General features: G+C 48.5%; 1 protein-coding gene across 21 annotated transcripts in view; it reads left to right on the top strand.

Moving 5' to 3' along the window:
• DYSF (dysferlin) overlaps positions 1-15325 on the top strand; it is a 223761-nt gene that overhangs the window by 18248 nt on the left and 190188 nt on the right. For all 21 annotated transcript variants that reach the window (XM_033400464.2, XM_004277066.3, XM_004277062.3 and 18 more), the window contains exons 2-3: positions 5833-5888; positions 7092-7183. In XM_033400464.2, the coding sequence (XP_033256355.2) occupies positions 5833-5888; positions 7092-7183 (148 nt within the window). The remainder of the gene's footprint in view (positions 1-5832; positions 5889-7091; positions 7184-15325) is intronic.

Below are 15325 nucleotides of genomic sequence, written 5' to 3'. Positions count from 1 at the left end.
GTTTGCATGGGGCCCAGAAGAGCCCTCCCATGGCGGGTTCACTCCCCTTCACTAAGTCATTCAGTCTGGAGGCACACCCTAGGACTCCAGCATGATTCTCACAGATGCCTGCTGGCCCCCAGTTCTGCAGAGTAATCTGGGGAGAGGATGTAATCCCCTCCCCCAACCCCAGCACGAGCTGTGAGCTCTCCTGTATCTTTAACTATTGAGTCTGTTTATTTACAGACATAACGCCACATCTCTCAAGGCCAGAATTGATGATCAAGGACAGGACAGGTCTAAATCCATGATGAGGAAGGAACTGTTTCCTAATTAGCAGCCTGACGTCCTCTTCCTTGGCGTCTGTAAGTCATGTGATCGTGCCGGGTTAACGTTTCATTTCTTTCTGGCTCTTCTTTGGGGCTGTAGAACCTGTCAGTGACCACTCGCTTCATGTCATCCAGAGGGTCCCAGAGTTGGCCCTTCTAACCGGGACTTAGTGAAATCCCTTAGAGGGTGTTTGTTCTCCTCATCTTCAGGGAAGGCAGGAAGTAGAAAATGTTTAAAAGACACTTTGCACAGGGCTTGGCACACACACACTGCTTAGTTGCTGCTAGCCAGGAGCACCTGGCTATGTTTCCAAGTGGACAATTCAAGAGAGGCTGCAGATGGAATTTTCCATGTTACTCCTGTAGGTCATGGAAAGTTGATAGGGGAGGGGAAGTGAACACTTAGATAGCATCTCATATCCCCTCAAAACTGATACAGCAGACACTCTTTATTATTGTCATTTTACTGCCAAGGGAGATAAGGCCTTAGAGAGGTGACAAGTTCAGTTAGTAGCGCCTGCTGTTTGAATGACTCCAAAGCCATGTGTTTAACCTCTGCTGGAACCACACCAACATGGGCCCCAAGGGGATTCAGAATGATTCAGCCAGGGCAGGCCTGGGCAACCTTTAAGAAGATAACTGGGCCCCCCAAGGACACCTGCCCCCCATTGTACTTTCTTTCATCCCCTCTTTCTGTTGACACGTAGCCATTCTGCGAATGCAGTCTCTGGCGTTCTCTGAGAAGAGCCGTTCTGTCCTCTAGTGAGGAAGTGAACTTGCAGTCAACTTGGGAAAGCAAAGGACCCATTCCTTTGGCACCCGATTACTGGGCACCTTGCTATATTCTAGGGTTCCTAACATGAGGAAGGCATGGTGTCTGCTCTCTGAAGCTCACACTCTAGTAGGGGAGACAGACATAGAAGCACACAGTTGTCCTGCTGTTCGATACATGTGGTCACAGCTTGCAACCATCTCTGTCTGGGAGAGGCGGGGGAGGCTTATCTGAGCAGAGACAACTGAGCTGCCCATTGAAGGATCAGTAGGAATTCGCTAGATGCATCAGAGTGGAGCACAGAGGGGAGGGGAGGGGAAGTGAACTCACATTTAATGAGCGTGCTGTGTGCCAGGCAGCTCAGTCATCTTATCTTGTTTAATTTTCACCACAGTCCCATAGGGAGGTATTATTATGACCTTACAGATGAGGAAACTGAGATGTTCAGTGAATTTCCTAAGAGGTTCTTCAAGTGTGGTACGTGGACCTCTAGGGGAATCCCCAGGCCTTTGAGCAGGTCAGCAAGGTTAAAGCTATTTCCACAATAACACTAAGATGCTATTTGCCATTTTCGCTGAGTCCATATTTGTACAACTGGTACAATAGCACTGGAAGGTGAAACTGTTTCTGCCTTAAGACTAATGAGGGCTTTGGCACCAAATTGTACTCGTTGTTGTATTTTTCACCCTCATGTAATTTGAAAAAAAAAAGCCAGTACTCACAGTTTGGGGGGCAAAAAAGCCAGTTTTACTGAAGAATGACCTTGATAAAGCAGTACAAATATTAATTTTATTAATCTTGATCTGGAGTTACACATGTTTGTAATATTTTCTGTGTTGAGATGGGAAGTATGCACAGAGCATTCTGCTGCACCCTGGAAAATGAAGGTCGCTGCAAGAAAAAGCCCCGTGTGACCGCTTGAGTGGCATGCTGAACTAGGCTTTTTTTTTTTTTTAATGGAATACCGTTTTTACTTGAAAGAATGACTGACAAACTATGATCGTTCAGACTTGGGCATCTGATAGACGTTTTCTTGAAAATGAGTGAGTGAGCCTGCCACTTTAAAAGTTGACGTTTATCATTTGTTGCCCATCATAAAATTTGAGCTTTCAAACAAAAATTGGAAGTTTAGAAAGCTTCTGTCTTCCAGTTTCCCAGTATTTAATGTCTTTTCTGTTGAGACTGATGGTGATATTAATGAATGTAATTTTTCAGTATTATACAGTGAAATGTGTCAACATTTGGAAGGTCTGCATAACTCAGTGAGCAAAAACTTCCCAAATGAGCAATGCAAGATGTTACAGAATCATGTGTGGATAAAAGATTTATTCAAAATGCAAGATAGGACAACAGATTTTAATGTAACAGAGTACAAAATGTTCATCACTCTCTACTTTCAGATTTCACACTGCAGCTAACCTTTAGGTTTAAGAAATACTACTTATTGAGGGCTTCCCTAGTGGCACAGTGGTTAAGAATCTGCCTGCCAATGCAGGGGACACGAGTTCAAGCCCTGGTTCAGGAAGCTCCCACATGCCACGGAGCAACTAAGCCCCCTGCGTCCCAACTACTGAGCCTTTGCTCTAGAGTCTGCGAGCCACAACTACTGAGCCTACGTGCTACAGCTACTGAAGCCCATGCACCTAGAGCCTGTGCTCCACAACAAGAGAAGCCCCGGCTTCTTGAGAAGACTGCGCACCGCAACGAAGAGTAGCGCGCAACTTGAGAAAGCCCGCACGCAGCTACGAAGACCCAGTGCAGCCAAAAATTAAAAAAAAAGAAAAAGAAATAATACTTATTGAGTTTTGGTGCAGTATCAAAGAAGGAGATCCACAATTATCTGAAAATTTATTAAAATGCATCTCCAGCTATATGTCTGGTTGGGTTTTTTTCACAGATGTCAACTAAAACAAGACATCTCAATGGACTGAATGTAGACAGGATAATGAGAATTCAGTGAGGCATTAAAGAGATTTGCAAAATGTAAACAGTGTCACTTTTCCGTTGCCTTTGTTTTGGAAGTTAGTTATTTTTCATAAAAATATGCCACTTATGTTAACATGTACTGGGCTTATTATTGTTAATGTAATATTAATTACTACATAAATATTTTTAAATGCCTCAGTTTTAACCTTGAATACAGTAAAAGTTGATAGATACAAGTTACCTTAGTAAAACCTCCTTAGGGCCCTCAATAAATTTTTTTCTATGGAAGTTTTACTTTTTTTAAAATAAATAAATAAATTTGTTTACTTATTTATTTATTTATTTATGGCTGTGTTGGGTCTTTGTGGCGAGCGGGGGCTACTCTTTGTTGTGGTGCACGGGCTTCTCACTGCGGTGGCTTCTCTTGTTGTGGAGCACAGACTCTAGGCGCATGGGCTCCAGTGGTTCTGGCGCATGGGCTAAGTTGCTCCGCGGCATGTGGGATCTTCCCGGACCAGGGATCGAACCCGTGTCCCTCGCATTGACAGGCGGATTCTTAACCACTGCGCCACCAGCGAAGTCCCCTCAATAATTTTTTTTAAACTTTATTTTATTTACTTATTTATTTTTGGCTGCATTGGGTCTTCGTTGCTGCGCGCGGGCTTTCTCTAGTTGCAGGAAGCGGGGGCTACTCTTCATCGCGGTGCGCGGGCTTTTCATTGCGGTGGCTTCTCTTTGTTGCGGAGCACGGGCTCTAGGCACTTGGGCTTCAGTAGTGTGGCACACGGGCTTAGTTGCTCCGCAGCATGTGGGATCTTCCCGGACCAGGGCTGTAACCGGTGTCCCCTGCACTGGCAGGCAGATTCTTAACCACTGCACCACCAGGGAAGTCCCGCCTCAATAATTTTTAAGAATGACATCCTGTGACCAAAAATTTGAGAACTGCTGCCCCTAGGGTCTTCCAGAAAATAAGTATTCTATGGTGGTCTGTGTCATTCCAAAGTCCACGTGCTTTTCCCACAACAGTGATTTGCAGCAGGCGGTGAGAGGGGTTGGGGGCTCACCCTCTACCACTGGTGGAGGTTTCTCAGGATCTCTGAGGGGGCTCGTGGGGCTGAATCTTTGCCTTAAGTCTACCGATCCTCCCTCAGATGTTTCTTTCTCCTGGATTTTCCTTTGCTCCTTACTCTGTTGTTTCCTTCCTCCAAATCCTTCCCCCTACCTGGCTTGCGTCCTTGACCCACCTCTGCTCCCCGCTTCTCTCCATGCTCTGAACCGGGCCAGGGGGGCTGACCCTACAGAAGGGAAACGGACAATGCTCAGTTTCAGAGGAAGACTCGGGGGTCCTGGGAGATGTTTCCAGAGGCTTGAGGGGCTTTCATGGTCCAGACAGGACTCTGTAAACACTGAGCAGTCCACGTGAGACCAAAGGCTTCTTACTGCAGGGTCTTGCACAGGCGGGGTTGAACCGGTGATCTTTCAGATCCAACCCAAATATAAGTTTTGTGTCTGGCTGAACACTTTTTTAAAAAAATTATTTTAAAAATTTATTTATTTTTATTTATTTATTTTTGGCTGCATTGGGTCTTCGTTGCTGCATGCAGACTTGCTCTAGCTGCGACGAGTGGGGGCTACTCTTCGTTGCGGTGCGCAGGCTTCTCATCGCAGTGGCTTCTCTTGTTGCGGAGCACGGTCTCTAGGTGCAGGGGCTTCAGTAGTTGTGGCTCGCAGGCTCTAGAGCGCAGGCTCAGTAGCTGTGGCGCACAGACTTAGTTGCTCCAGCATGTGGGATCTTCCCGGACCAGGGCTTGAACCCGTGTCCCCTTCATTGGCAGGCAGATTCTTAACCACTGTGCCGCCAGGGAAGCCCTGGCTGAACACCTTTAATCGTCCATTGAACACAGAATCATTTCTGTTCTGATGCTTAATGGAAGAGCCAGACGTGTTTAGCCCTTTCTGTGCCCCTCGTTCACCCCTTAGGCCCAAACTCCAGAGGGGGCGCTCAGCAGTCTGCCGCCTGGGGCACTGTGGCTCTTCCCAGCCATCACAGTGTTAGTTCTTCTTGTTGTCTATCTCAAAGCCCTTCTGCATTCCCTCGGCCCAGCCCTCACGAGCAGGTAGGACAGCCTGCTTCAGATAGATACCTTCAAGGTGAGAGTGAGGTGGATTTTTTTAAAATTGAGGTAAAATACACAGACCCTAAAAGTCACCATTTTAACCATTTAAAAGTGTACAGTATAAATGGTTTTTAGTGTACTCACAATGTTGTACAACCATCATCACTATCTAATTCCATAACAGTTCATCACCCCAAAAAGAAATCTCTATTAAGCATTCACTTGCCATTCCCATCTCCCTCTAGGGCCCTGGAAACTACTCATCTATTTTCTGTCTCTGTGAATTTGCCTGTTCTGGACATTTCATATAAATGGAATCATACAATATGTGGAGATAGATTGTTTTAAAGAAAAATGGAATATTTTCTATGAAGATCATTCATTTTGAGAATCAGAAACTTTACAATTTAAAAGCTCTACTTAGAAAGTCAGGAGTAACAATAACAAACTCATTAAGAAGAGTCAGACTGGGTATTTTCCTTTAAACAGTCCTTCCGATGGGGCTGCTGTTTGTCCGTCCCAGAGCTGAGAGATGTGTGTGATTGGCATTGGGCTTTCATTGCAGACTGGTGGGATTCTCAGGGACTCGTGGGTTTTGTAAGGTTTCCTTTGGCGGGTGAGGTGCAGTGCAGGTCTTGGAACTGGCCCTCACTTGGGGAAGGCGCAGGTTGGGGTACGTCTCTTCACTCCCCCTCTGTGTCTCTCGTAGGGGTGAAGAAGAGAACCAAAGTCATCAAGAACAACGTGAACCCCGTGTGGAATGAGGTATGTGAGCTTCCCGCCTTCCCTCCTTTCCTCCCTCTGCTGCCACTATCTCTGCAGGGACGAGTCAGGGGGCTCAGGCAGAGGCGGCTTTCTCAGAGGTGTTGTCATGGAGAGGAGGGGCTCTGGTCCGGTGTGCCAACGAAATCCTCCTGGCACCTGGGAGGAGGGGTGGTGGCCTGGCCTGCGGTCTCCCCTGTGCTGTGGGTACGGTGTGGAGAGGAGTGAGGGGTCCCTTGTCTCCTCTTCTTTCAGCTCTGGCCAGCCAGGAGGAGGGTGTCTAGGGCTCTCTTACCTGCTTTTTCTCCCTTACACAGGGCCGTTGTCCTTGCCCAGAGCTACCTCCTCCCCACAGCCCTCCCTGATTCATCAGGTCCTCCTCTGGTTCCTGCCCTCTCAACCAGCTTGCTTTCTTTCTTTTTTCCTTTGGGTTAAATTTAATACACTGTTTCAGAAAAACTGACAATGTTTAGGCAATTTAAACTATAGGAAATAATTGTCTATTTGCAGTAGATCATCTGTGCAAATGATTTACTTAAGGCATGTTGCAATAGCCTTTAACAAGTTTAATCAGTAAATCTATGTTGGCAGATGCTCATTTATTTGCTTACCAACTCAAGCTCTTGCTGGTCAGGGTATTATCTGTGCAGAGATTTGTCATTCTCTAATTGCAAAAGAATTGGCTCCCATCTGCTGCATAACTTGCTCTTGTTCGAGACTTAGTCAACCAGCTTTCTTTATATGGCGCCCTGGTGGTCTTTGGAAGCCCTGTCCTTGTGTGGATGGGGTTGGGATGCATGGGGTGCCTTTGCTCTGAGGAGGGCCCTGGGGTCTCTGGAGACCAAGGTGGCACTAACGCATGCTGTCACCAGGCGCCGGGCTGCCCCATGAGCACACTGATTTTGGGCCCTGAGGGCCACCTGGAAGTTTTCCCAGCTGTGCTCCTGGTGACTGGTGGAATTGAGTTGGGGAGGGGGTCATGGGGGTCTGGTCTCCTACTCTCTTCCGCTGCCTTCAGCTCTCGTTGTCCCTTCTGAAGCTCTGAGGCCCTGCTACTCATGTATTCATTCCTTCACTCATGCATCCTTCCCGTCACCAGTAGTGGTCACAGATGCCCGCTCAGTGCCCCAGGGGGACCTGTGGGGACCAGACACAGTCTCTTCTAGGGGTCCATAGGTTAAGACATATTTTCTCTTTTTCTTCCAGGGCTTTGAGTGGGACCTCAAGGGTGTCCCCCTGGACCAAGGCTCCGAGCTTCATGTGGTGGTCAAAGACCATGAGACGATGGGGAGGAACAGGTGAGGCGGTGAGGGGGACTCTGGCCTGTGGGTGTGTACGGGTAGGGTCGTGGCGGATGTAGACTACAGAATGTGGACTCTGGAGAGCTGGTGTTTGGTGAAGACCTGCCACTCGTGGGCCTGGCCCGGTGGGAGATCTGGGGGAGAGGGCTGGCTGCAGTCTCAGGACCTCAGCCGTGGGTAAATCTGAGAGCTTCCCAAGTGACAGGGAAGGAAGGTGGGCTAGAATCAGATGTGCGTGTGTTTCCCCAGACAGTCTGTGCCCCAGGGAGCAGGGAAGAAAAGGCTCTCTGGGTCCTGCTGCAGCCCTGAGGTGCCTGGCACGGCCCTCTCTCCCTGCCCAGCACAGGCTAGGGAGGGCAGTGGCACATGGCGCGAGGCAGGCCGAGCGATGGCTTCATGGAAGAGGTGGGACTCGAGGTGAGAGTTGTGGTTTAGAAGTCGGAACGGTAATGGCGACCCACACTGACTGCCCACCGTCCTGTGGCAGTGTCTTCTGGTGATATTTCATGTACGTAGTAGGGATGGTTTCCAGGCAGGGGCAATAGTAGGAGCAGAGTTCAGAGTTTTGTGGTGGCAAAACTAGGCTCTCGAGGCGGGCGATGGGTCCTTCCTCGTGTATGGAGCTCCTGGGCCTTGTGTGTGCTGGTGGCGGGGTGGGCAGGGCCAGCCAGCTTGCAGACTGATGGCCCTGTTGACTGTGGGTAGGGTGACCTGGGAGACACAGCCTGAGAGCGCTCAGTGCTGGAACCTTGAATGTCAGGGCGGGGCTTCAGCCGGTCCCTGCTAGGCCTGATGGGGGTGCAGCTGTGTGAGGGGCCGGCAGGCGTGGATTCATGCTCTTGGTGCCGTTCGCTGAGGTCTGGACCCGAGGATCGGGCATGGGCTTGCTGTTTTGTGACCTGCTGACAGTAGAGCCTTTGTTTGGGAACTGGGTCAGCTGGTGTCTGGGGCCCGGCTGTGTTTCCCTGGCAGGGCGAGAGTGGGAGAGGGAAGGAGGGAGGATTCAGAGACCTGGGGAAGGCCGACAGGGGTCTCAGCCTCCCAGACATCTGGAAAGTTGGAAATCTTAAAAAGCTTGGAAGAAAAACGCAACCACCACGGTCTCTCTGTGTCTCTGCTGGCTGTGGGTGCAGCGCGTGATACGTGTGGGGAGGATGGAGGCGCTTCCACTAGGCCCTCCCAAGGTAGGGCTAAAAGGTGTGGGTCCAGGGCGTCTTGGGTCCATTTTGTCCAGCCTGGACCTCAGCAGCCCCCACCTGCACAGGGTGCAGGTTCCTGCAGGGGCTGGAACTCATTCACACTGTTAATCCAGCACAGGTATTTCATAGAAAAAAGGCAGCTTCTGACAAGCATGAACGGTGGACCTACAGGTGAGGGAGGAGCAATGCTGGACTCTGGGTGGTCCTGGAAGGCTTCCTGGAGGAGGGCCACACAGACGGACTTGGAGGCCAGGGTTGGCTTTAGAGAGGAGAGGAAGGGAGGGCCTTCCACTGTTTGGGCATGGAGGGCAGCAGGCTAAGGCCTTACATGTGGGATTCAGTCACATGACTTGTGCAGCCCAGTGAGAAGGGAGCAATGGGGCCAGGTTGGGAGGGGGCCTCTGACACCAGGCTGAGGATAATAATAGCAAACCCACAACAGCTGATGTTTACCAAGAGCTTAGCCAAGTGTCTGGCCCTGTGCTGAGTCTTTATATAAAAGATCTTTTTTAATCGTTAGGTGTTACTATTAGACTTGTCATTATTACGGAGGGAAACTGAGGCTCCAGGAGATTAATTTCCTCGAAGGCTACTGATGGCAGAGCTGTGATTGAAGGGCAGGTCTGCAACATGGTCAGAATCACGGAGCCCCTGCACCTCTCAGAGGCTCCCGGAAGCCCCAGGCAGGTGCTGGGCCCTTCTGGAGAGAGCATAGCAAGGCAAAGGCATGCAGAAGAAACGCATGTTTCACTTTCATGATCACATTCAGTACTTTTCAGGCCCTGTGGGGAGGTTTCTAAGACCATGAAGGCAGCAGGGGATGAGAACATATTTTTGATCAATTCAAGGGCCAGGCTAGACATCGGGGTGATAGCAGGCCAGTGCCACACATGGGCTGGCCTGGCTCCGTGGGTTGGAGATCACAGCAGGGGCAGGCTGTCTCGCACATTGGAGCCCTCTTCTTGGCCCCTGTGGGTGTCCTCTGGCTCCTGGGGGCAAGTCAGCTCCCTGAACACCAGTTTCCCACATGACCAGGTAGGTCACTTGAGAGGCCAGTGTGCTGGAAATCAGTTCCTCACACAGCAATTTGCAGAAGAACTAATTCACAAAGCTTCCCGATTCACCAGAAATTTCTTTCTGATAACTACTTGAATGTAATTTTTGAGTTTTTCAAACATTTATCTCAATTTTGCATTTCTAGCGATTAAAAATTAAATTTTAATTCAACTAAATTTAAACTTACATTCACAAACATCTGAAGAATTTCAGAAATAATAGAATTTTAGCTTTGCTATCGGAGCCTCAGAGCCAGTGGGGTATGCAGGCTGGAGAGCAGTTTGCTTGGATGGAAGATGCATGAGGGGAAACCCACTGGAGCAGCGGGAGGGAGGCAGGTACCCACAGGGTGCTTCTGTAAGGCCCTCATGGTTAGAGCGCACAGTACGTTCATGCTGCTCATGAAATGTGAGAAAAGAATCCCAGTTAAGGGCTTCCCTGGTGGCGCAGTGGTTGAGAGTCCGCCTGCCGATGCAGGGGACACGGGTTCATGACCCGGTCCGGGAAGATCCCACATACCGTGGAGCGGCTGGGCCCGTGAGCCATGGCCGCTGAGCCTGCGCGTCCGGAGCCTGTGCTCCGCAACGGGAGAGGCCACAACAGTGAGAGGCCCGCGTACCACAAAAAAAAAAAAAAAAAACCAGTTAATTAAAAGTATTAAAAAGTCTAACGCTGTAAAAGTAAGAAGCATTTCCAGGAAGTGGAAAGAGCAACCATGTGATATTTTACGTTCTAAAAGAGAAAAGGGGAAAAAAATCAGTGAATTCAATTCAATGAACGTTTTACATAGAACACCTACTCACTACCCTCAAGTTGGCAGTGTCTGGTCAGGAAGCAAATAGGGAGGCAACAGGTGTGACGGTGACCGCTGCCATCTGACTGCCCTCAGTTTCAGTGAAATCCACAGGGTCGTCATGCAGCAGTTCCTTCCTTCCTGGCAGTTCTGGGTGGGCTGTGAGCCCACCTAGGGTCCTCCTGGGTCTTCTTCTGAGCGAGGTGCAGCACAGCCCTCCACAGTCTCCCTCTGTCTCCTCCTCTCCGTCTTCTGAACCTCCATCCTCTGCCTCCACCTGTTTCTAGAGTCCCCTCAATGCCTCACTCATTCTTTACCGCCCCTCACTCACACCTCTGTCTCCACAGGTCTGTGGTTTTGCTCCTTTTCCTTCCTGGCCCCTCTCCGTTTATTCCTTCTGTCATCTGACTCTCTCCCACTTCCACTCTCTTCTCTTTCCCCAGGGCTTCTGGGATTTTTGATGTTTCTGTGTTTCCCCGACGACCGTTGGCAGTTTTGGGTGACCTCGTTATGCCAGCCTGGTCTGTTGGCCTGGAGTGGGGTCTCGGAATCTCTCAGGAGGGGAAACTCAGGCTGGATACTGTCTCTGGGCCATTCTGCACCCCACCCATCCTGAAGCAACTGCAGGGGTGGATCAACTCCATGTCTATAAAATCAGGTTTCAAATGCACATAAGAGGAAACTTCACTCCTCTGGATGGGAGACACTCGTGCAAACCCAGCTAGGCTGGGTCCTGGACTCAGTTGAGTGTCCCAGGCTGCACTCAACAACTTCCTGTTTACTCTGGGCTTCTCAGAAGGATGCTGGAGGGGAAGCTGACCCTGATCCCTGACCAGCTAAGTTTGACCCCTGGGACGTTCAGCTGAGAAATTCCCAATCCAGGCTATGAGACGCAAGAGCATCATCGGCAGCTTTGACATAACATGCCAGTGCCTGGCCCCGCCTGCAAGTTCTCACTTAATTGATTGGGAGCGGGGCCTGTGCACCATTACGAACTCCCAAGTGTTAGGGAGTGAGAACCAGTCGTCTGCACTCCAGACCAGTGCTGCCCGGTAGAACTTTCTGAGATGATGGAACCATTCTGTGTTGGCTAGTGTAACTGAGGAACTGAATCTTAAATTTTATTTAATTTTAATTAATTTAAATTTGAATAGCTCATGTGCGTGCACAGTGGCGGCTTACTGTGTTGGACAGCGCAGCTCTAGATTTTTAGAACAGTGCTCCAACCCTGGGTGCATCTTAGAATGGCCTGGGAGCTTTACAATAGATCAGTGTCTAGGCACAAACTGATGAAAGGAGAAGCTGGAGTCGGGTGCAGGCAGCAGCACTTCCTGAAACTGCCCAGGGGAGACCAGTGTGCACCAGGGCATGAGAGCAATGCTGGCACTTCTGCAAGGAATGGCTCTCAATTTTTTCATGGATTAACTGAGAAATAAATATAATTCTTGCCATAGTTTCTGGATGTGGTTATAGGTAGAAATGATTACCATGCAATAATTATGGGCAAAACGGCACATGGTAAAATTGTTAAGGAAATGAAAAACTGACTGAAGAATCCTGTTGGTAACTATAAACGCTGACCTGAGAGAATCAGACTTCATAGAACTAATTCCACAAAAGAAAACTCAAGAATGGAAGAGAGCTATATTTGATAAAGCTTGATATGAATCGAAAAATGAAAAAACAAACAAACAAAAAACCCCCCAAGAAAACTTTGCACCAAACCTGTGTTGGGAAATTTAAACAGAAAATAATTGTTACTAATGACAATAATTTTGGTAAAATAAAAATGAAGATTAAAAAAAGAAAGGAGTTTAATTACACTGTATAGAAAATATCTCAACAAATTAACCGGGCTTAATTTAATTTGTTCTGAAAAATGCCTTTCCAGTAGAAATTAATTAATGTAGGTGTATTTTTTTTTAATTTAAATGTTTGGTAAATGTAAATATGGGAGCAAAAGTCTCCATGGGGTCAAAATGTCCATCTGTCAAAACACTAGGGTTACGGAATTCCCTGGCCATCCAGTGGTTAGGACTCTGCGCTTTCACTGCCAAGGGCGCGGTTTGATCCCAGGTCGGGGAACTAAGATCCTACAAGCCTAACGGCCCAGCCAAAAAAAAACCCCAAAAAACGAAGAAAAAAACCACCAGGGTTAAAATGATACTCACCTTGACCACCATAGTTCACTGGCCCCAGGCCTAGCCAGGCCCAGGATAGGGTGGCCAGATTCAATAGAGAAACATACAGGACACTCAGTTAAGTTTGAATGTCCCAAATGTTGCGTGAGACATACTTATATTAAGAGATTACCCATTGTTTATCTGAAAGGTAAACTTAACAGGGAATCCTGTACTTGATCTGGCAACTCTATTCCAGGGTGGCTGTCCCCCCGCCCCCGCTTCAATCAGGAAGTACAGAAGGAGACCCAGATTCACACCAAGAATCGGCTAGAAGGCACACTACTGCCTTTAAAGAAGCGTTCCCTTTAGGCTCTCACAGTAGCATTTTCTTTAGAAGAGTGTGATTCACTCCCAAGCTTTCAGCAACCCGGTGACTCTATAAAGTGGGGCCTTGAGGGCTCTCTCAGCCGCACACAGAGCCTTGCCTGCCTTCACCTGCCCTGCGATCTGGGTTGTCAGTATGGTGTCGGCCACTGACGGGGGCCCTGGAGGCAGCTTGGGTACCTTCCTGGGCACCGCTGCTCCGTGTCCTTCCTCCTCAGCTGCTCCTCCTCTCACCCCGACGTCGGCCCCGTGAGCTCGTCACGGAATGAGCTGGAGTGAATATGGACTTTGGGAAGAGCTAGGGTCCAGACTCAACAGCCCTGTGGCCTTGGGCAGGTCCTCAGCTCAGCTCCCTGAGCCTGTTTCCTCCTCCTGCTTAGGGAGTATTAAATCAAGTGCAAAAGCACATCTCAGGGACCTGCCACAGAGGGCTGCTCCCTAAATGGCAGTTCCCTTCGGCACATCCCCTTTTCCGTAGCTCCCCTGTGCTGCCCTCCAGCTGCCCCAGTTGCTTGAGTCCCACTGACCCCAGCCCTTTCCCATCAAAGGCTGCTCTCAGCCAGCTGTGGTTTGAAAACGGACTCACTCATTCATACTGAAGTGTTGGTGGCAGCCTGTGGTTTAATGTTTTGCTCCTTCTCTTAGGAATGTAGGCGATGGTGCTTTATTTCCCAGACTCCGCTTAGACCAAAAATGAAAGCGCTAACGGTGAGCCTTTCGGCACCGCGATAGGCTGTGAGGAGATGCTTTGGGAACGGTGGGTCTTCCTGACGTAGGTGACCATCTCCTGTAGGGCTGTTGCTGACCCTGGCGTAGGTCTTGGTGCCCCCAGGGTGGAGGTAGGGGTTGTCCTGGTGTCTCCGGGGACAACGGGCTTAATCTATTGAGGGAAAGCAGGGGTTGCTAGGAAGGAGCTGAACATGAGTCTGTCACGTGCAAGAATGTAAGGAAGGTCGGGGCGCAGATCTGGCCAGTGGGTGCCTTTGACTCACACCTGGAATGAGTTGATGTGGTCAAGAGGTTCCATCCTGGCAGGGGCAGGTGGTCTTGGTCCCCCAGGTTTTCTACATAGCTGAGCAGGTCAGTGGTGGTGGCTGGCATGAGAGTGAAGGTCAAAGGCTACTCTCGGGAGCCCCACTTTCAGCAGTGGGTCTCATCCTGGCACTGCCTTGACCTGGACCTTTTTGAAAGGCAATCACAGTACCTACAGCGCAGAGTTGTTGTATAATGCGTACGTGTCAAACGCCTACCCTGTGCTTGGCACATAGAAGGTGTCCGGTACATGGGGACTGTTGGTTGTAGCAGGATCCGTACAGATGCACATACAGAAACCACGCCAGTATGTGAATATTACAGCAAGTGCATGCCCCGTCTGGACACGTGCTGTACCTGAATATGAACACATTCTTTTTTATTTGAAAAAAACCCCCACAAGAGTATACAAATTATAAATATTTTTATAAGCAGAAGTAAGCGCCAGGATTTCCCTGGTGGTCCATTGGTTAAGACTCTGTGCTTCCACTGCAGGGGCCATGGGTTCGATCCCTGGTTGGGGAACTAAGATCCCGCATGCCACGTGGCACAGCCAAAAAAAATAAAGTAAAATAATAAGCGTAAGTCAGTAAGCTCCATTTTTAAAAGTTTATAAAGGAAAAAATGCATGTTCTCCAATCCGCTCCTTCCCTTCCCTCCAGTGGTGTCCACTGTTGACCGTATATAGCTTCCTCAACTTTCCCTAAGTATCTGCAAGCATCTGTTTATATACAAGTGTATTCATTTACTTACACAAAAATGAGTCACGCCATGTATATTGGTCCCCATGTGGCCTTTTGTCATTTTATCACGAACCGTTTTCCCAGGTCAGTGGATATCGGTCAACCCCATTTTCAGTAGTTGTGTTGTATTCCACAGTGTGAGTGCACCATAATTTATCACACTGTAACCTTATTGACTGGTATTTAGTTTCTTTCTAGTTTCTTTCCTGGCCTGCCACTGAACATCTTTATCCAAACGTTTTTATGTCCTTATACTATTTTTCCTTTAGGATAGGTCCTTAGAAATGGGATAACATTTTCATCAATTCTGCCAAATTGCTTTTCAGAAAAGGTGTCCTGAGTTACGTCTACCGACAGTGTAAAAAATGTGCCCATCAATGTTTTATTTTTGCTAGTGCCATGGGGGAAGAAAGGTATCTTATAATTTGTGTTTCATTAATTGCTTGTAAAGTTGAGCATCTTTCCATGTGTTTATTGCCCATTTGTATTTCTTCTTCTGTCAGTTGCCTATCTTAATCCTTTGAGGTGCTTGTTTTATTCTAACTAATTCATGGTAGTTTGTACGTTTGGGATCTTGTTAGGAATATTGACCCTCGGTCTGTTTTAAGTGTGGATGGTATTTTCTCTCTGCTTGTCGTCTGTTGGTTGCTTTGTCCTGGTGTCATTCTTACACAGGAATGGATGTTCACCTTTGGGTATTTGTATGCCTGTGCACATAGACATTTAAAAAGGCAGAGAGGCAGTTTGCTGTTGTTAGAAGTTGGGGAAAGTAGGCCTATGTTCAGCCTCCAGGTTTCAGCAAGCCAGTG

Source organism: Orcinus orca, chromosome 13 (assembly GCF_937001465.1).
Source record: "Orcinus orca chromosome 13, mOrcOrc1.1, whole genome shotgun sequence".
Classification (NCBI taxonomy): domain Eukaryota; kingdom Metazoa; phylum Chordata; class Mammalia; order Artiodactyla; family Delphinidae; genus Orcinus; species Orcinus orca.
The sequence above is the reverse complement of the archived record's forward strand: the minus strand, read 5'-3'. Positions and strand labels throughout refer to the sequence as shown.